We start from the raw sequence: 21,527 nt of genomic DNA, 5'->3' as shown, positions 1-21,527 counted from the left end.
CGTGACCGAGGTCTTGAAAGTAGTGAGGGAGGCCCTCTGGGCCGAGGTCAGTATTCAAGGCCGAGGTCACGGTATTTCACCATACGGACCGACCTTAAGCTGGTAAATAATATATTTATTTTTTTCTTTACCAAATTCTAACAGAAAACGAGAGCGCCCGAAAGGGAAAACCGAGCCGAGCCACCATTTTGAATCCTCATTCACGGCTGTGATGCAAATGACTTCCTCCTCGGTATACAAGTGCACTTCCATGGCAGGAAAAAAAAACCCTACATTTTGCCACCTATGTAGTCCCCTATTTATACAAAATTGAGTCATTCATGATTCAGCCATGTTTTTGCTCGGCGTTAGCAAGTTAGAGGTTTTTAGCTTTCTCCTGAAATGTTTTCTTTTATTTCTTCTTCCTCAGGGTAGTAAAACTCGCTTTCACTGTGAACACTGTCGTTATCGCTATCCATGCTGTAAAATTAATGCTATTCTCCTGAGAAATGCTGGCAAAAATTTATAGGACTTTTGATAAAAATCTTATAAATAAATCTTATAAAAAAGATAAATGTTGACAAAAATTGCTACGTTTGTTTGTTGTTGTTGTGAATGAGTCAGTCGCCAGAGGTCCGTAACTGGAGTCCGTACCATATCTGCTCGCCAGCCAATCAGAGCGCAGGATTTGATGAAAACAGGACCGCAAAAAAAATTATTTGTTTTATTTTTTAACTAAACCTACATTTATCTATATTTTACTCTGTACTTGAGCTGCTGCAACACCTGAATTTCCCCTCATAGGGATCACTACAGGAAAATCTTATCTTATCTTATCTTATCTTATCTTATCTTATCTTATCTTATCTTATCTTATCTTATCTTATCTTATCTTATCTTATCTTATCTTATCTTATCTTATCTTATCTTATCTTACTTGACCATAAAGGACACAGTTATAGACGCAAGTTATTTCTAACCACGCTATTTGTAATCACCAAAATGAGGATGGGTTCCCTTCTAAGTTCAGTTCATCTCAAGATTTCTTCCTCATGTTGTCTCAGGAGGTTTTCCCTTGCCATCGTCGCCTCAGGCTTGCTCATTAGGGATATATTTATAAATTCATATGGTTAAAAATTTATATCCAAAGTTTCTGAAAAGCTGCTTTGTGACAATAACAATGTCATAAAGCAAATAACTGAATCGAACTGTTGGGAAATTACATGTATGTATGTATGTATGTATGTATGTATGTATGTATGTATGTATGTATGTATGTATGTATAAATTGTTTCCAGTGCCATCTTGTGTTTCTCTCCAGATAGTTGTAAGGCACTAATGTCATGTCTCTAAACTGGCTAATCCCTAAACTCAGAATGAACGACATTTTGTGGTCCTTTAATATTTATGATTCTGATATACAGAGGCATTTGTAGCTCCTGAAAAGACCGGGGGCAAAATCAGCTTTTCCTGGAGCTTGTGAGTTTTTTCTTTTCTTTTCTTTCTTTTTTTTTAAAGGGAGATTGGCACAGATAGGTTGGGAAGGTTATATCTAACTTTACAAGAAATATTATTTCTCACACACGCACATTCAAAGGGTATGACTCCTTTATTAGTGATCTTTGCAGTGCTGTTTTTAAATGTATGTTGTTCACTTCAGTTTCTATCTCCTTATTGTTAAGTGATTATTATCATCACCCATCATGTCTCAGGAAACTGATGCATGTGTCACTTGACTATTAAATATCACTAGTAAAAATTTATCATCAGTTTAATAAAAAATATATCATTTCTCACTCATATATCTCTCCTTTAGGAACACAAAGACACAAATCCTAAGCTACACTATTATATAACAACATTCAAAATCACAGATGACATCCCATCTCACAAGACTATGATCAGAGAAATATGTCTTCCAAGTTTCTCTCTCTCTCTCTCACACACACACACACACGGACATAAATACCATTTTCTCCAATGCGTTCAGGCTCAGTTGTGGTGTCTGTTCAACACAAATTTCTGTTCACATTAATATTGTGTGGCAAAACAAAAAAATATTTTATCTCAATATGTGACTAATATGCCAAAGGCTGGCTATGTTATGGTCGGCTGGTTGGTTCTGCGTAGGCGACATGTAGCATTAAAACATATAATCATATGTTTTAATGCTACATGTCGCCTACGCAGAACCAACCAGCCGACCAATTATGTCAGGGCAACTATTGGTGTCTATATGAACACAAATTGTTGTTGACCTGTTAAATAAACTTAGTCAAGGAAAATAGACCCCCCCGTAGATCTTCATTAAACCACTCGAACTTTTGAGCTAGCCTGGGACACTAATCATACAGACCCTACGCTGTAAATTCAACAGAACCAGGCTACACAGAGCGGTTTTTGTGCATCAACATAATTCGATAGGTCACACTGTTGATATATTCTATACACACAACCACGGTCGATGACTTACCACCTGTTTTCATCTGCAATAGAATCAATAGTGGATTGATTTTTGAGGTCGTCTTCCAATCAGTTCTGAATGTTCTTCTTCTGTTGGCAGTTGAAAAATTTTGAATGTATAGCGCTCAATTATGTCCCCCCCTTCCCCACTCCCCCCGTGTTCCCCTTGTCTTCAGACGCTGCAAGTAATGTTCCGATCTGTTTCAATCAGTTGTTTTCTATTAACCTATTACTTTTTTTTAAGGGGGAAAATACCCAGGGCTAAGTTCAAAATATCTGGAGCTAAGCTCAAAATACTCAGGGCTAAGCTCAAAATATCCAGAGCTAAGCTCAAAATACCCAGGGCTAAGCTCAAAATATCCAGGGCTAAGCTCAAAATATCCAGAGCTAAGCTCAAAATACCCAGGGCTAGGCCCAAAATACCCAGGGCTAGGCCCAAAATACCTGGGGCAAGGCTAAAATACTCGCAAGGCCCAAAATACCCAGAGCAAGGCTCAAAATACTCAGGGCTAGCCTAAAATACTCAGGGCTAGCCTAAAATACTCAGGGCTAGGCTAAAATAATTGGGGCTAAACTCAAAATACCCGGGACTAGGCTCAAAATACTCAGGGCTAAGCGCAAAACATCCGGAGTTAGACCCCGTTTACACGTAGCCGGGTATCTATAAAAACAGATATTTATTTATGCGGTTGCACCCATCATTTACACGTAAACGGAGGTTTCAGTCACTGAAAACGGCTGCTTTCGAAAACTCCAGCCAAAGTGGAGATTTGTGAAAACTCTGTTTTCATGCCTGCGCGTAAACAGTGGAAAACGGAGTTTTCTCCGTGTTATGGGGAAAACAGAGTTTTAGCATTGTGATCTGACAGTCCCTCCTCCTTGGCTTTCAGGTCTCTGGTTGGCTTTATATTTGTTTGACATGTTTTTGACAGCCTTCCCTGGCTGTTTTTGAGCATTGTGTAAACGGAATTATTTTCTAGTACGGGGAGGAGAAGATACCCATTTTCATAAATACCCGGCTACGTGTAAACGAAGTATTAGGCTCAAAATGCCCAGGGCTAGGCCCAAGATACCTGGGGCAAGGCTAAAATACTCGCAAGGCTCAAAATACCCAGGGCTAAGCTCAAAATACTCAGATATAGGCTCAAAATACTCAGGGCTAGGCTCAAAATACTCAGGGCTAGGCTCAAAATACTCGGGGCAAGGCTAAAATACCTGGGGCTAAGCTAAAAATATCCGGAGCTAAGCTCAAAAATCTGGAGCGAAGCTCAAAATACTCTGGAACTAAGCTCAACCATAGGGCCTAACAATGTCACTGCATATATATATATTTGTACAAGATAGCTACACAGCTACACTGTTGAATTAATACACATCTCGTTAAATTAGCTAAATTGCTTATAAAAGTGTTTAAGAAAATCCAGCTGGACACAAATGTAAGATTTAAGGTGTTAATTCAACAGTGTAAGACTTTTATACAAAATATAGCCTAATAGGAGACCCATGATTTATAATCCTACATGTATTTTGATACCAGTATCACCAGTTAGCAGGATTAGCATCTTAGGTTGCTAAAGCGTTTGTGTAGCAAGAGTTCTAGGTGGGTGGAGCATAGAAGCACGGCAGGCCAGAACTGAGTTCTCAAAAACTTTTATTTTAGCTTTTCAGCTTTTATATTCTCTCTCACACACACACACACACACACACACACACACACACACACACACACACACACACACACACACACACACACAAGCGTCCAGGTTGGGGGGGAGAGCTCCCTTCCTCTGCTCTCCCTCTCCTCTTTATAGGGCGCGGTCACTGGGGAAGACACACAAACACAGGTTAATTCCCATCAGGTGTAGTGATTCTGCCACTGACCTTCCCTAACTCCGCCCTCCATTCACAGACTGACGCTTGACCACGCCCCCGCTGCCACAGTTTGGTAGTGTGTTGTTAATTAGGCCGGGGTTCAGCTGATAGGATCAGTTTTATCACTTCAAACCTTATCAAAAGGACATAAAGAGGGCGAACATCCAACATACACTTAACAGATAACATAAATCTAGGTATATCCTGAGTGGATACCTGTGATTTTGTTAAATAATATTAGCATGTGTGTCAGTACATTACGCTCTTTAGCTGTATCAGGCTGGGTAAAAGTGCCAGGTTTATAATTCTGTAACGCTTAATCAACACATCTTAAAAACAAACAAACAAACAATACAGTTCTATGAATAGATCTTAATATTAATATATGTATTACACGGCTCGAAATTCGCGGTGGTCCGGTCGCCCGAGGCGACTTAATTTGTCATTTGGCGGGTAATTCCTGTCACTAGGCAGCCCGGCTAGCTAGTCAAAAATAAAAAATATATATGAAGCGAATATTCAGACTAGGGCTGTGCGACATATCGAATATACTCGAAATAGCTCCGAAAATTCTGTGTGAGATACATAAAATTATTATATCGTAACTATCGAGTATTTTATGGTCATCTGCCGACTTGCGTTTGTTTCGTGTTTGTTGCGTTTGTTTAAAACCTTTTCCGGTGGTTTTCTCCCTGTCCCTCAGGCAGTAACGCGAGAGGCTGCCTAAGGGTAAAAAAAACAATAACGTCACGCACTCGCCAACCAATCCTGGGTGACATCTAGGTGCTAAAAGGAACTTGCGGGAAGATTTTCTAGTTTTGGTTTACAGCGCTGACTCAGTTCATGCAATTGCTGGTGTTGCATAGGCTACCGTGTAAGCTCTGTCAATTTCAGCGACAAATTAAAAATGGAAGCGGACGAATTGGTTCCTAAAAGAACTAGTAAGGGGTCAGTCATCTGGCGTTTTTTTGGATATCGTGAGGAGGACATGGAAGAGTAAATGCCAATTTGTAAAGTGTGCAAAAAAAACCTGTCATCACGAAAGGCAGCAGCACTACAAATATGTTCCATCACCTGAAAACTCACCCGGTACAGTATGCAGAGTCTCTTAAACTCCGAACTACTTGCCCACGAGCTAAACCCCCCACGAGCTAAACAAATGACCATAGCGGCCTCGTTCTCCAAAGCCCCCCCCCATATGAGAAAACGAGTCAGAGATGGAGAGCTATAACGGATGCAATCACTAACGTCATTGCCGAAGACATGATCCCGATTAGTATAGTGAAAAAACCAGGCTTCCAAAAATTACTAAACACACTCAATCCCAAATATGAGTTGCCTGGTCGCAGACATTTTACAGAGAAGGCAATACCAGAATTATACACATCTGAGAGGCAGAGCCAGAAAACATTCAGTTCAAAAGTGTGCAAAGAGAAAAATGATGTTTTGCAGATCTCTCTCTTCTCTCTCTCAATCTCTCTCTCTATTGTGAATGTTCCAGTGGTTCTCAGTAGTCAGGTTAATAGCTTGGAGATCTATTTTTTAAAAATAATTTAATGAATGAGCACTTTTCTTATTTAGGCTAAATGTCTTTCTCAGTGTTGAGCTTGCACTTTATTGATTTGAGCTCTGAGCAGCTCTGTATTGTGTTGCCCCTTTGTTGCAATTTTCAAGATTGTTTTTTCAGTTTGTGCCACATCTTTGTTGAATAAAAATAGTCTTATTTCAATTCAATTGTGATTAATCAATAACATGAAAATTTAAAATGTGTTGTTGAAAACCACCTGCAAAGTTAACCAAGAATGTTATTTAATCTGCAGGGATTGTAGTGAAAACAGTAAAGAGTAAAAGTTAGATTTCATGGGATCCTTTAGAGGAGATTTCAATATATCGTATATCGTGAAATGGAGAAAATGTATCAGGATATTCATTTTTTCCCATATCGCACAGCCCTAATTCAGACACACCGTCAACTAAAGCCGTCACATATTAAGCGTGTGCCGTGTCTGTGTTAATCGATGTGTTTATCGGCAGGACGGAAAATACCAAAGAATTCCGAATCACATCGTGTACGAGTCAGGCTGTCGGTTTTTTCAGTACTGCGCATGCATATAACGCATCTCGTTGAATATTGCGGTAATCACGTTATCAAATTCAATAGATGTGGCCACATTATCGCCCATTTAAACATGTGTTTTTGTTGTTGTTTACATCTACATCTGCCAAAGCTGTGTTGTGATGTGGAATTTTCTGAAAGGTGTACTGAAACCGCCAGAGACGGGGACAAAGCGGCCTCGGTCTGAAGAGGAGAAAAAGGCCGCCGATAAAGCGTACGAGAAGGAGAAACGACAAAGGACTTATAAGCAAACGTGGGAACAGGGTAGGCCTTGGCTGCGATACGATTTTTATCTCATCATTATCTCTAGCTGCTTTATCTTGTTCTACAGGGTCGCAGGCAAGCTGGAGCCTATCCCAGCTGACTACGGGCGAAAGGCGGGGTACACCCTGGACAAGTCGCCAGGTCATCACAGGGCTGACACATAGACACAGACAACCATTCACACTCTCATTCACACCTACGCTCAATTTAGAGTCACCAGTTAACCTAACCTGCATGTCTTTGGACTGTGGGGGAAACCGGAGCACCCGGAGGAAACCCACGCAGACACGGGGAGAACATGCAAACTCCACACAGAAAGGCCCTCGCTGGCCACGGGGCTCGAACCCAGACCTTCTTGCTGTGAGGCGACAGCGCTAACCACTACACCACCGTGCCGCCACGATTTTTATGGAATAATTAATTTTTTTCAAGTTGATTCCTAGTCAATATGGAGCTCCTAATGCTTTCTCTCTCATAAATGGTTAAATACAGAAAGCATGTTGGACATATTTTGGGTGCTATAGTCATGATAGTAAGTATACAGTGGTGCTTGAAAGTTTGTGAACCCTTTAGAATTTTCTCTATTTCTGCATAAATATGACCTAAAACATCATCAGATTTTCACACAAGTCCTAAAAGTAGATAAAGAGAACCCAGTTAAACAAATGAGACAAAAATATTATACTTGGTCATTTATTTATTGAGGAAAATGATCCAATATTACATATCTGTGAGTGGCAAAAGTATGTGAACCTCTAGGATTAGCAGTAAATTTGAAGGTGAAATTAGAGTCAGGTGTTTTCAATCAATGGGACGACAATCAGGTGTGAGTGGGCACCCTGTTTTATTTAAAGAACAGGGATCTATCAAAGTCTGATCTTCACAATACATGTTTGTGGAAGTGTATCATGGCACGAACAAAGGAGATTTTTGAGGACCTCAGAAAAAGCGTTGTTGATGCTCATCAGGCTGGAAAAGGTTACAAAACCATCTCTAAAGAGTTTGGACTCCACCAATCTACAGTCAGACAGAGTGTGTACAAATGGAGGAAATAGAAGGCCATTGTTACCCTCCCCAGGAGTGGTCAACCAACAAAGATCACTCCAAAAGCAAGGCGTGTAATAGTTGGCGAGGTCACAAAAGACCCCAAGGTAACTTCTAAGCAACTGAAGGCCTCTCTCACATTGGCTAATGTTAAGGTTCATGAGTCCACCATCAGGAGAACACTGAACAACAATGGTGTGCATGGCAGGGTTGCAAGGAGAAAGCCACTGCTCTCCAAAAAGAACATTGCTGTTCGTCTGCAGTTTGCAAAAGATCACGTGGACAAGCCAGAAGGTTATTGGAAAAATGTTTTGTGGATGGATGAGACCGAAATAGAACTTTTTGGTTTAAATGAGAAGCGTTATGTTTGGAGAAAGGAAAGCACTGCATTCCAGTATCAGAACCTTATCCCATCTGTGAAACATGGTGGTGGTAGTATCATGGTTTGGGCCTGTTTTGCTGCATCTGGGCCAGGACGACTTGCCATCATTGATGGAACAATGAATTCTGAATTATACCAGCGAATTCTAAAGGAAAATGTCATGACATCTGTCCATGAAGTGAATCTCAAGAGAAGGTGGGTCATGCAGCAAGACAACAACCCTAAGCACACAAGTCGTTCTACCAAAGAATGGTTAAAGAAGAATAAAGTTAATGTTTTGGAATAGCCAAGTCAAAGTCCTGACCTTAATCCAATGAAAATGTTGTGGGAGGACCTGAAGTGAGCAGTTCATGTGAGGAAACCCACCAACATCCCAGAGTTGAAGCTGTTCTGTACGGAGGAACGGGCTAAAATTCCTCCAAGCCGGTGTGCAGGACTGATCAACAGTTACCACATTTAGTTGCAGTTATTGCTGCACAAGGGGGTCACACCAGATACTGAAAGCAAAGGTTCACATACTTTTGCCACTCACAGATATGTAATATTGGATCATTTTCCTCAATAAATAAATGACCAAGTATAATATTTTTGTCTCATTTGTTTAACTGGGTTCTCTTTATCAACTTTAAGGACTTGTGTGAAAATCTGATGATGTTTTAGGTCATATTTATGCAGAAATATAGAAAATTCTAAGGGGTTCACAAACTTTCAAGCACCACTGTATTTGTTTTCAATACTCATACACCAAGTTGCCAAGTTTTCCAATATATTATTATTTGTTGATATTATATTATGGTGCTCTGTGTTGTTCTCGTTTATGTATTTAACAACAGTATCAAAATACTCAGGTCTTGAAATAAATGCACATTAGTCAAGAACAATGGTAACTACTCTCTTGTGTGTTATTTTTGACAGAAGTAAAATTCATACATGAACAAATTTTGGCGAGTTGATTTTCTGTTTGGCAAGTTACTTTGGAAGGGAACTAGTCCGGCTGGCTGGTGAAAAAATCTATGAATTTCTAGGACTGTATTAGTACAGTACATATGCTAATGATATCCATATACACTACCGTTCAAAAGTTTGGGGTCACCCAGACAATTTTGTGTTTTCCATGAAAAGTCACACTTTTATTTCCCACCATAAGTTGTAAAATGAATAGAAAATATAGTCAAGACATTTTTCTGGCCATTTTGAGCATTTAATCGACCCCACAAATGTGATGCTCCAGAAACTCAATCTGCTCAAAGGAAGGTCAGTTTTATAGCTTCTCTAAAGAGCTCAACTGTTTTCAGCTGTGCTAACATGATTGTACAAGGGTTTTCTAATCATCCATTAGCCTTCTGAGGCAATGAGCAAACACATTGTACCATTAGAACACTGGAGTGAGAGTTGCTGGAAATGGGCCTCTATACACCTATGGAGATATTGCACCAAAAACCATCTTCATTGAAAAGAACAGTGCTTTTCTTTCAAAAATAAGGACATTTCAAAGTGACCCCAAACTTTTGAACGGTAGTGTATGCTAATGATATCCATATACGGTATACATTTCCGGCGTTAACTGAACTGTGAATTTGAATTTTAAACTCTAACGGTCGCGCACGAGCCCCTTCACAACCGCACAGCGCTGAGTGACTCAGTGAAGAGCGCGCGCGCGCAACAGGTGCTAATAACACCCCGGGGGGAGGAGCTTCATTGGGTTTGATTTATATTAAAAAAAAAAAAAAACATCCAGCACTGACGTCGTGCCCGTGCGCGCGCGCCCGTGTTGCGTTAAACCCTCCCCTCGTGCCCCCCCAGAACAGTGAGCGCGCGCACGCTTATAAAAGGCGCACGTGAAGCAGTGCACACACACCAGCGATCAGCGCGCGCCGCTTCTGAGTTCTGAGGGCTTCAGCTTCAATTAGAGCTCAATTAGGGCTTCGATCTACAACCTGCAGCTTCTACAAACCTCAACACCAAAAGTAAGTGGGTTTTTTTCCCTCTCTCCAGTTATTCTTTAGAAAGCATGAAGCACTCACGTGGGCTTTTCCTTTTAATGCATGAACTAAATAGAGATTATCATTATTTATTTATTTATTTTTAAATAAGGTTATAGTATTTATTATTATTATTATTATTATTATACTAATGTATGCACTTATAAGACATGTTGTTCTGCAAAAACAAGCTGTGCATTTGTTTCAGACGTGCAATGACAGGTGTAAAAGCACAAACACATTTGTTATGCTCCTAAATAAGAAAACAAACCACAATTCATCTTTCAGAGACTCACAACACACCAGAGTTGTACCATGCATCGCCATGTGTGCACCTGAATCAATATTTCTTGTCACACGAACATTTAATTTAACATTTAACAGAAATCAAAACAAAGTTTCATGCATTTTTGTTTGCAGATTGTTGCATGTTTCCCAGATGCTGTAGGGCAAATATACATAAATAATAACTTGGTACAAAAGATGGGGGGTAAAACATCTTTTTAGGTTAACTTACCGTAAATAACGTCATTAAAGAAAACAACTACTGTATGTCATCATTCCCAAACCCCTACAGTTAGTAAATTCTTCCAGAATAAATAAATTATTGGTTATATTTCTAATCTATTTTTTATTCCGTATTGCTGTAAATTGACAAAACGTAGGTGTGCATGTGGAATATCTGAAAAATCTGCAAATGAAAGGCGTCTCTGAGGTGATTCTGGTTGCAGGAACACAATATCCGTGAATGTGTGCACAGTGAAGTGTATGTTATGCACTGTTGAATGTTGACATCCATTCCTTCTAAAATATAAGAAAAACTTGTGCTTTTGATATTACAGCTCATAAGACAAGCCACTTTGGCATACTATGACTGTATATATGTATAAAACTATGACACTGACTGAAAATTAATTACAAGGAATTGTGGGTGATAAACAACAAGCGCGTTCAGGACCACGGACAGCAACAACCTCAACCACAATAATGGCCCATGCTCAAAGAACTTCATCAAATCATTCAGGCACAGATTACTAATGTTCATGTATAAATCTTAAGATCCCAAATCTGTCAGTAAGGATTCAACATTTGGCAAAAGAGTCTCTGAACCAAGCATTTAGCTAAATATGTTCAATAATTAGGATCAAATGAGACGGCGGGGATCTTGGTGGTTGTTTTTTTTTCTGTCTGATCCTTATAAAAATTTTCCCATCACCACTTTTGCTTATTAATGATCTAAAGTCAGATTCATATAAAAACATACTTGATTGTGGTTGAAATTGATTTTTCTAACACACACACACACACACACACACACACACACACACACACACACACACACACACACACACACACACACCTAAAACTCGTCAGGACTAGACACACCTGCTAATGAATCACATTATTTAAATACACGTTAATTAAGAATCTCTGCTTGTTTTGAAGTCTCAGTTTGAGACATGAAAAAACTAAAAGCCCTCTTCCATATGTGAAATCAGTAATCAAAAGCGAGTGCAAAAATCTGACTAGAAAAGAGTAGCTCTTCGGAAACGGAATTACATTCACAGCAAAATGTGGCAACTTTTTTATTTATTTATTTGTTTTAAGTTGCAGTTCTCAAGATAATGGTATTAAATAAAATTGGCTGTGTTTAACTCTGAACATGAAATCTTTTATGAGGAAAGAAAAGTCAGTCACAGAATTACATCAGAAAAAAACAAATTTTCATTTCTTAAAATTCAGACTGAGATTTCTCTGAAGCAACGCTGCTATCTATAATTAGGGTTATGATGATGTTTAAAGATGGTTTTCAGCACATTTCGCCTTGGATTCCATACTTTAGCAATATCACTGAGCTGACAAGTTAAGGCAATGTTAATCATTTCATAATTTTAGCCTCTCTGCTGAAGAACTGCCCAAAAATATCTGAAAACAGTCTTTGTATTGATAAAGCTGCTGTATGTTATGCAGAACAAAATCCACACCGTTATTTAACAACCGACAAGTTATATATATCCCTAAGCTTACAGACTTTATAAAGGTTCTCCAAAGCTATGTTTCCATGAACAAAACATACAAAAAAAAGTTCTCTCAAAAGGTACTTTATGATCAATTTATGTAATGTGTTTTAAAGGTTCGCTGTGTCCTCCAGGTCTGCTGTCTAAAGATGTGTGACATTGACCGGCCACTCAAACATTAAAACTGATCGATAAAATTATAATTGTTGCTATTCTTTCAAATTGGTATTGATATATAGTAAAGCCATAAAGAAGAAATGTGTCTCTCTCTCTCTCTCTCTCTCTCTCTCTCTCTCTCTCAAAAAAAAGAGTCTCTAATACACCTGAAGCACGTAATCGCCTTAAGATTGTTGTGAGATTGCTGTGGATGGAACCACACAGATACCTTTGAGGTCACTGTGGGTGGTTGTACCTTAGAGACAGCCTAAAGATTGCATTTAATGAAAGCAGTCGATGTGCAATTCTTGTTCGATATACAGTGGAGACGAGACTTCACTTCACTTCACCCAAGTGAACTTGGGTACAACAGAGTCAGAAAGAAAAGAATTGAATGTTTTTTTTTTTTTATCATAATCACATTCCCTGTTGTCACCCAGAAGAGGACGGGCTTTAGTTTGAGTCAAAGTTTTCTTCCTCATGTCGTCTCGGGGAATTTTTCCTTGCCTCTAACTTGCTCATTAGGAATCTAAATCGAAATTCATATCCAGATTTCTGTAAAGCTGCAGTGTGACTGTGACTGTTGTTAATAGTGCTATAGAGCAATTCTTCAGCAGAGAAGCCAAAATTATGAAAAAATTAACATTGCCTTAACTTGTCAGCTCAGTGATATTGCTAAAGTATGACATGGGCAATTCCATGTAAATGTCAACCTCACCATGCAAAAATAAAGCAACATGTAATACATCAAAACCACTCCCAGAGATATCACCTAGGCCTGTATTTTACAGATGTGAATAAGTTGAACCAATTTATAACCAACCTAATATGTCACAGTCAGTCTTTCTTTGTTATAATGTAAACCCCAAGCTAAAATCAACTTTGATCATGTACAATTCTATATTATTGCCACAAGCCACAGAAATGTATGCTAAAATCCACAAAACAGCAAAACAATAGCCATCCTAAATATTATTTAAGAACTTTGATAGTTTTAGCTGATATTTAGAGAGTTTTTCAAAGGGTTATGGTGGTTAAATTGCTGATTTTCTAAACATATGCCATGTCTATTTCAGACGCGTCACATCCATAACGGAATTTTGTCACATCCATAACGCTGACTTTTCCTTCCAAAACTCTGCATGAAGTACAAAATATTTTAAACAAAGATTTTTTAATATTCACCTTGGACCCCTCTATCAAATGGATATCTCCATTTCGACATTAGGTTTACGATTTCACAGAGTTTGATAAAAATGTACAGTCACCCAAGAAAAGTGATACTTTTTCTGTCACATCCATAACGCATCTTTTATTGGCATTTTCTGGCATGCCCTAGATGTACTATGGGAATTGTTCTTGTTCTATCACTTCTCCAGTATGGTACAGCCTTAAAATATGCAACACCTGTTTAAATACTGGGAGACAATAAAACATGCACTGGGTCATTTGTTGCCATTTTGAGTTCAAGTGTCACGTCCATAACGCTGGAATTGCTCACATCTAAGGCAAAATGTTCTGAAAACCATCTTCAAAAATCATCACAACCCCAATTATAGATAGCAACGTTGCTTCAGAGAAATCTTGGTTTGAATTTTATGAAATGAAAGTTCAGGGTTTTTTTTCTGATGTAATTCCATGACCATAATAATAATAATAATAATAATAATAATAATAAAGTAGTTGCTAAAGATCAGCCCTGTGATGACCTGGCGACTTGTCCAGGGTGTACCCCGCCTTTCACCCGTAGTCAGCTGGGATAGGCTCCAGCTTGCCTGTGACCCTGTAGAAGGATAAAGCGGCTAGAGATAATGAGATGAGATGAGATAAAGTAGTTGCTAAAGATCAGCCCTGTGATGACCTGGCGACTTGTCCAGGGTGAACCCCACCTCTCGCCCATAGTCAGCTGGGATAGGCTCCAGCTTGCCTGCAACCCTGTAGAACAGGATAAGCGGCTACAGATAATGGATGGATGGATGGATGATTAGTTGCTAAAGAGTGGTGAGTTGATACAGTAGTGGAGGAGGAAACATGTTCATGAAACAAAGGTTTTGAGATGAGATTTGGAGAAAGGAAGGGAAGGGCAGTCACGGCGGGGTTGAGGGTGGGTCTTCCAGAGCTTGGGGGCCATGGAGCTGAAGGACCTGCCACCCAGGCTAGAGAGTCTAGTGCGAGGAACAGCAAGGAGATCGTGGCTAGAGGATCTGAGAGAGCAGGGTGGAGTATAAAGGGTCAGAAGATGACAGATGTAAGAAGGAGGATAAAAGATTTTGCGTTCAGAGTTAAACATGAAAATTTTTCGATGCTTTTTTTTTAGGGTCAAACGATACCCCATACAGTGTGAGAATTTTTATTTAATACCGCAACAAAAAAGTTACCACATTTTGCTGTGAATGTAATTCCATTACTGAAGATAATTAAACTTTATTATATAAAGAAAATTAACTTGAATCAATATGAATTTATCCAGGATTCATTACAGTATCATTGTCTTCACCAGTGGTTCTCAAAGTGGAGTCCAGGATTTTACATTTAGGGGTCCAAGCACCAAATGTGTTCTATTAGTGGAAATTGCAAGAATAAAGTTCTCCAAAAATATCATTAAAAAATTTAATAATTTTTATGAAATAAATCTTTACTGTGGAATTTATTTTACAGTGTAAGGAGTCTGTCTACCACAGGTTTGAGACCCCACTATTCAATATTGACACATACAGTAGGCACTAATCCAACACTGTCAGTAATTACTTATAGTTTAATTACATTATTTTGCATACATTTTAGTTGTATGGTCAAAGTCCCTCCCACACCAGGACCTGGTCTTCCCAGGCAGTCTCCCGTCCCAGTACTAACCAGACCCTGAAGGCGTATTGGGCAGCGCCGATCTCCGCTTCTATAGCCCTCGGCCTCTTGCCTGTTATACATCTGGGGGTATTATACAGCTATTATAAAGCTCGCTTTAGTTGTATAAGAGTATATAAAAGTTAAAAGACAGGAATTTGAGGTTCACCTGTAGCTTGGCAACCTTCTTCAAAGGTTTTTCAGGAAGCGTAAGAGTTAAAAATTACCATCAAGAATAAAACAAAATGATTGAGCTAACTGGTTGTGACGGTATCGCATTTTAATGATGTCATAACCCTTGTGTTAGGTTTACTGGTGGGTTTCCCAAAAGCCTCTTAACACCAAGAACATCTTCACTAGGAGAGAGAGCGTTCATTGTTCTGCTCACTCGACCATTTAATGATGATCTACAATGTGCTACGATGCTTTGGGGAAACTCAGCACAGATCAGAAGACTCGTGAAGTTTTTGGAATAAAATGATAGTTTCAGGTATTATGGGACAAAAAAGGATCAGGGAGCAAATCCATTCCTCTAATTAATTTCCAATTAAAACGGTTAAACTTTTTCTCTTTAATTAGATTCGGTATCTTGTTGTTTGTTGTTTATAGAAATGCTGGATGATGTTCTAAGTATATGAATAAATATAAGTTTTGGAAGGTTATATACAAGTACACTATCTACTAATATATCATCTTATGCTTTTTAAATTTTTCAAATTATGAAGTAAATATTATTTAAGAGGGCGGCACAGTGGTGTAGTGGTTAGCACTGTCGCCTCACAGCAAGAAGGTCCGGGTTCGAGCCCCGTGGCCGGCGAGGGCCTTTCTGTGCGGAGTTTGCTTGTTCTCCCCGTGTCCGCGTGGGTTTCCTCCGGGTGCTCCGGTTTCCTCCACAGTCCAAAGACATGCAGGTTAGGTTAACTGGTGACTCTAAATTGACCGTAGGTGTGAATGTGAGTGTGAATGGTTGTCTGTGTCTATGTGTCAGCCCTGTGATGACCTGGCGACTTGTCCAGGGTGAACCCCGCCTTTCACCCGTAGTCAGCTGGGATAGGCTCCAGCTTGCCTGCGACCCTGTAGAACAGGATAAAGTGGCTACAGATAATGGATGGATGGATATTATTTAAGAAATAATAAAAGACTGTTAGTTTGGTTTTGTCAGCCGTACTGCTGTACAATCTAACGAGCTGGTCTGAGCCAGTGGACCTCAACACCACGAAGCACTCAAATGAGGACTAAGCTGCCATGACGCTTTACTTATCGTGAGTGTCTGACTGAGACATATGAAAGATGTCAGTTTCTTTTTCTGAACAGATGAGTGCTGTGTTGAAGTCATGGACCGTCGTCTTGGCCCTGTTCCTGTGCGTTCTCCTGTATCTCGGCACCGTGGTGGACGCCTACCCGCCCAAACCGGAGAATCCCGGAGAGGACGCGGCACCCGAGGAGCTCGCCAAATACTACACGGCTCTCAGACATTACATCAACCTCATCACCCGGCAAAGGTCAGAGAGATGAGAGCTGATTATGTCTCATCGCAGAAAGATGTTTTTTTTTTTTTACATTGCAGATTTTAGTTTAGGAGGTTATGGCACTGATTAATTCTCTAACTGTATATTATTGAGAGGGAATTGATTTAGTGTATGTTTATGCTTAGTCTTCAGCTTCATATTTCATATTTATTCACAAATTTCCAATTTCTTTCTTTTTCTATTTCTGAGTTCATACACAGTTCATGATTTCAGTTAGTGATATTTTACACACATTAGGAATTTAAATGATAAATTATCGCTATTGGAGAATTTATGCCTTGTCATTTATTATCGAGGCTCTGAGTTTAAAGCTTTTTTTGTATTAAACACATTATTTGTTTATAATAATATTATTATAGGCGGCACGGTGGTGTAGAGGTTAGCGCTGTTGCCTCACAGCAAGAAGGTCCTGGGTTCGAGCCCCGTGGCCGGCGAGGGCCTTTCTGTGTGGAGTTTGCATGTTCTCCCCGTGTCCGCGTGGGTTTCCTCTGGGTGCTCCGGTTTCCCCCACAGTCCAAAGACATGCAGGTTAGGTTAACTGGTGACTCTAAATTGAGCGTAGGTGTGAATGTGAGTGTGAATGGTTGTCTGTGTCTATGTGTCAGCCCTGTGATGACCTGGCGACTTGTCCAGGGTGTACCCCGCCTTTCGCCGGTAGTCGGCTGGGATAGGCTCCAGCTTGCCTGCGACCCTGTAGAAGGATAAAGCGGCTAGAGATAATGAGATGAGATGAGATATTGTTATATAAGGCCACACCAATTTAATTAGTTGGTTCTCGGATTTTTTCAGGAAAAATATGAAGCGAGCGGGCGAAATAAAAATAAAAATAAAAAAATGCTCTGATGGTAAAATTAGCGGTGGAAACAAATCAAATCAAATCAAGTTTATTTGTATAGCGCTTTTAACAATAAACATTGTCGCAAAGCAGCTTTACAGAATTTGAACGACTTAAAACATGAGCTAATTTTATCCCTAATCTATCCCCAATGAGCAAGCCTGTGGCGACGGTGGCAAGGAAAAACTCCCTCAGACGACATGAGGAAGAAACCTCGAGAGGAACCAGACTCAAAAGGGAACCCATCCTCATTTGGGCAACAACAGACAGCATGACTATAACATTAACAGTTTTAACAGGTATAACCCTCAACTGTCCTCATGGGGCCGTCCTTCACAGGAGTGGGGCGATAAAACTCCGACCAGACACAGGGCACCAGGATGGATCAAGCAGGTCCGAGGGGCAGAAGAGGCCAGCATCTCAATCCCAGGATCAACATGTAACTCAGAGGGACAGGTGGGGGGGGAAAGAAAACACGTTGTTAGGTATGCCCTAAAAATGACAAGTATTAAATCTGTGTGGTAGGCTCGCAGAGACGAGAGTCTTTACATCAGGCATAACACACAATGGCATGTTAATATGGTAAAATATATCATGACCTGCTCTGGCTGGATGCTTGATTGGGTGATGGGAGCACACTCCTCAGCAATGATGAGATGCAGATGGGACCCTTAGGCCTGGCCAAGACAATTCGGTTACATTTCACCGGGTCTGGGACATGCGACAGAATGTCTGACGGCCGATTCCCTGCAGGCTACGATAGCCAGTTGAGGTCTCCACCCTCTCCACCAAAAGATTTCCTGTTGACTCCATGTAACTCAGAGGGACAGATTTGGGGTGGGGGGGAGAGAAAGAAAACACAGGTTGTTAGGTATGCCCAATGTCACCTGAATAAGTAGGAACAGTATACATATTGCACCGAGTACAAGCAGGGACTCCGGCAACTAACTATGACAGCATAACTAAAAGGAGAGAGCCAGAAGGTAACACAGGCATGAGGGAGCCCCGGGACATAAAGCAGCAGCCACTACACCGTCAACAAACTCGAGTGAGCAAGCGAGTGGGGACTGACAGCATCCATACATCCCAGTTTACCAAAACACTCTGTCTGAGGATCCTCCAGATCTACACCTTTACCTCATAAACACCATTAACAAAAGGCTTGACTAAACAGATATGTTTTCAGCCTAGACTTAAATGCTGAGACTGTGTCTGATTCCCGAACATTACTTGGAAGGCTGTTCCATAACAGTGGGGCTTTGTAAGAAAAGGCTCCGCCCCCTGATGTAGCCTTCACTATACGAGGTACCAGCAGATAGCCTGCACCTTTTGATCTAAGTAGGCGTGGCGGGTCATAGAGGAGCAGAAGTTCACTCAGGTACTGTGGTGCGAGACCATTTAGTGCTTTAAAGGTCAATAGTAGTATTTTATAATCAATACGAAATTTGATTGGGAGCCAATGCAGTGTGGATAAGACAGGCGTGATGTGGTCATATTTTCTAGTTCTAGTAAGGACTCTTGCTGCTGCATTTTGAACTAACTGGAGCTTGTTTATGCACTTATTGGAACATCCAGACAGTAAGGCATTACAATAATCCAACCTGGAGGTAACGAAAGCATGGACTAGTTTTTCTGCATCATGCAATGACATTAAATTTCTTATCTTTGCAATATTTCTGAGATGAAAGAAAGCTTTCAAACAGACCAAACAATACAGGCAAACCAGTAAACAGAGGCTAAATAAACGATTGAATTACAGTCAACTGAACATCTGAAATGCACAGAAAAAAAGATTTGACCAGGAGTAAGCTACTTCACAAGTCTTTAACGAAAGTGAAAGGGGCGATTTGATTGGTTTTCGACGTCACATGATCTCACATCACGTGACCTTTTCTGTTGGCAGGAGTTTGATTTCGATTTTTTTTTTTTTCATTTTGCATTTTCTTCGAGCGGCAATTCCGAGAACCAACTAATCGATTTGGTGTGGCCCAACAGATTTTCTGATTTTACATCACATTAGAGGCATTTAACAGACCCTTTTATCCAGAGTGATGTACACCAAACCCAGAGCAGCCTGGAGAGCAGTTGGGGGTTAGATGCCTCGCTCAAGGGCACTTCAGCCATTCCTGCTGGTCCAGGGAATTGAACTAGCAACCTTTTGATCCCAAAGCTGCTTCTCTAACAACTAGGCTGTGGCTTCCCCAGGCAGCATATATAATTCTGCACATAATACAGTATAAAGTTTGATGTTATTGATGTATCATGTAGAGTTTGTCACAGCGTTCGTGAGCACTATTACACAATGTATACTTACCGTATTAGCTCATCCAGCCAACAGGCGATAAGCTTATGCCCTCATGTGTTGTCCATCATCCGTCTGTCCATCGTCCGTCCACATTTCACGAAAATCACTTCTTCTCTCTCAATTCTTCACTGATTTTTATTCTTTTTGGCAGGAAGGGAGGTCTGCCTGGGGTGCATATGAATAGCTTCTACCCAAATTTGCATAATTACAATTAATAATGAAGATATGGAATAATTAATCAATCCCTAATGAGCAGTTTCGACACAAATCACTTCTTCTCCCTCAATTCTTCACCGATTTGCATAATTCTTCTACCCAGATTTGCATAATTGCAATTATTAATGAAGTTAAGGACTAATTAAGCCTTAAAGTCTTGATGTTCAACAAAAATCGCTTCTTCTCGGTCAGTTTCTTGCTGTTTTGAATCCTTTCTGGTAAATAGGTCGGTATTCCTAGGGTGGATATCGCTTCTATATATAGCTTGTATATAGTGTATATAGCTTGCAACATTTATTGGCCCACTTTAGATCATTCCTTCTGGACTAGACGGGGCCGGAGTGAGCTACGCTGTCATTAACGGTCCCATTTTAGATATACTGTACTATAAATGCTCTGATTTTGGATATTATACAAAATATTTAATTAAAAATATTTCCTGAAGTTTATTATTTACAATTGGACCAATTGGTGCAATTGGACCAATATAAACACTCTGGGTGTTAATTCAACACTGGGGAATTTGCTGTGTAGATTCGAACACGCTTAAGAGAGGGGTTTTTTTTCCTTTTGTTTTCTGAAATGTTGAAGCCCAATCTAACACGTACAGAAACTCCATTGGACTTCGTGGCAAGCACATGATTTCACACCTCACATCAGCGACCCGGAGGTCTCATCCATCTCCTGCACATCTCCTGTCACACACTGCACTGAATCCATCACTCAGCTCTATACTCAGAGCCTTCAATATCATTATGGGCCACTCCGAGAAGGCCAGCAGAGCCACTCCTTTGCACGCGGAGCCGATAAAAGCCAAGCAGATGCACACTGAGTGGTTCGAAATCCAATCCAAAGCAAATTTAGCTGCTCGGAGATTCATCCCTGATTCTCTGACGGAGTTTATTTCTGCGTTTATGCTTTCTGAATGTCTACTTGACATTTGAAAGAGAAAGACTGATAGTATATTGCTTCATAACAGACTTATTCTTTGACCTTTGCAGTAAATAAGGTTAAAACATGCGAGGGAAGAGGATAGAGTTCGGATTGGCTTTACAATCGAACTATTCAAAGTTTTAGCATCACAAGAAGCCACATCGGTACTAACTGAGAAGTAAGAGCTTTCTGTTTAAGCCCATTGTGTTCAAGCAGGATTGATTTTGCGAGACAGTGTTGCGTTAATACCCCACTCTTGACATCATAATCATGTCAGAAATTTTAAACCTGTTTAGAGAAGGAGCTTTGGGATCAAAAGGTCGCCAGTTCGATTCCCTGGACCAGCAGGAAGAATGTGTGGGTGGGGGGAGTGAATGAACAGCTTTCAATAACTTTTCCCCTCCGTCTACATCCAAAGCTGAAGTGTCCTTAAACAAGGCACCAATCAGAGATGTCCACAAGTGCCAGTGGCCAGCGGTTTTCTCTGCCTACACAGACAGTCTGCGCCGGCTACTCAATCCCAGAAAAAACTAGAAAAGCACTCGGAGAGCGCAGACCTCCGCCAATAATCCTTTAAAAAAATCCAGGATCC

The 21,527-nt window shown here is 40.2% G+C and overlaps 2 protein-coding genes across 2 annotated transcripts in view; both read left to right on the top strand.

Annotated features, from left to right (window-relative positions):
* LOC132868909 (large ribosomal subunit protein uL3) overlaps positions 1 to 21,527 on the top strand; it is a 477,874-nt gene that overhangs the window by 297,905 nt on the left and 158,442 nt on the right. The gene's annotated exons all lie outside the window — the stretch shown is intronic.
* Positions 1 to 21,527, top strand: part of pyya (peptide YYa) — a 41,909-nt gene that overhangs the window by 14,695 nt on the left and 5,687 nt on the right. Inside the window, exon 2 of the mRNA XM_060902687.1 lies at positions 16,432 to 16,619. Within this exon, the coding sequence (XP_060758670.1) occupies positions 16,432 to 16,619 (188 nt within the window). The remainder of the gene's footprint in view (positions 1 to 16,431; positions 16,620 to 21,527) is intronic.

Source organism: Neoarius graeffei, chromosome 20, assembly GCF_027579695.1.
Source record: "Neoarius graeffei isolate fNeoGra1 chromosome 20, fNeoGra1.pri, whole genome shotgun sequence".
NCBI classification, from domain to species: Eukaryota; Metazoa; Chordata; class Actinopteri; order Siluriformes; family Ariidae; genus Neoarius; species Neoarius graeffei.
Note: the sequence above shows the minus strand (reverse complement) of the source record. Positions and strands in the feature narration are given on the sequence as shown.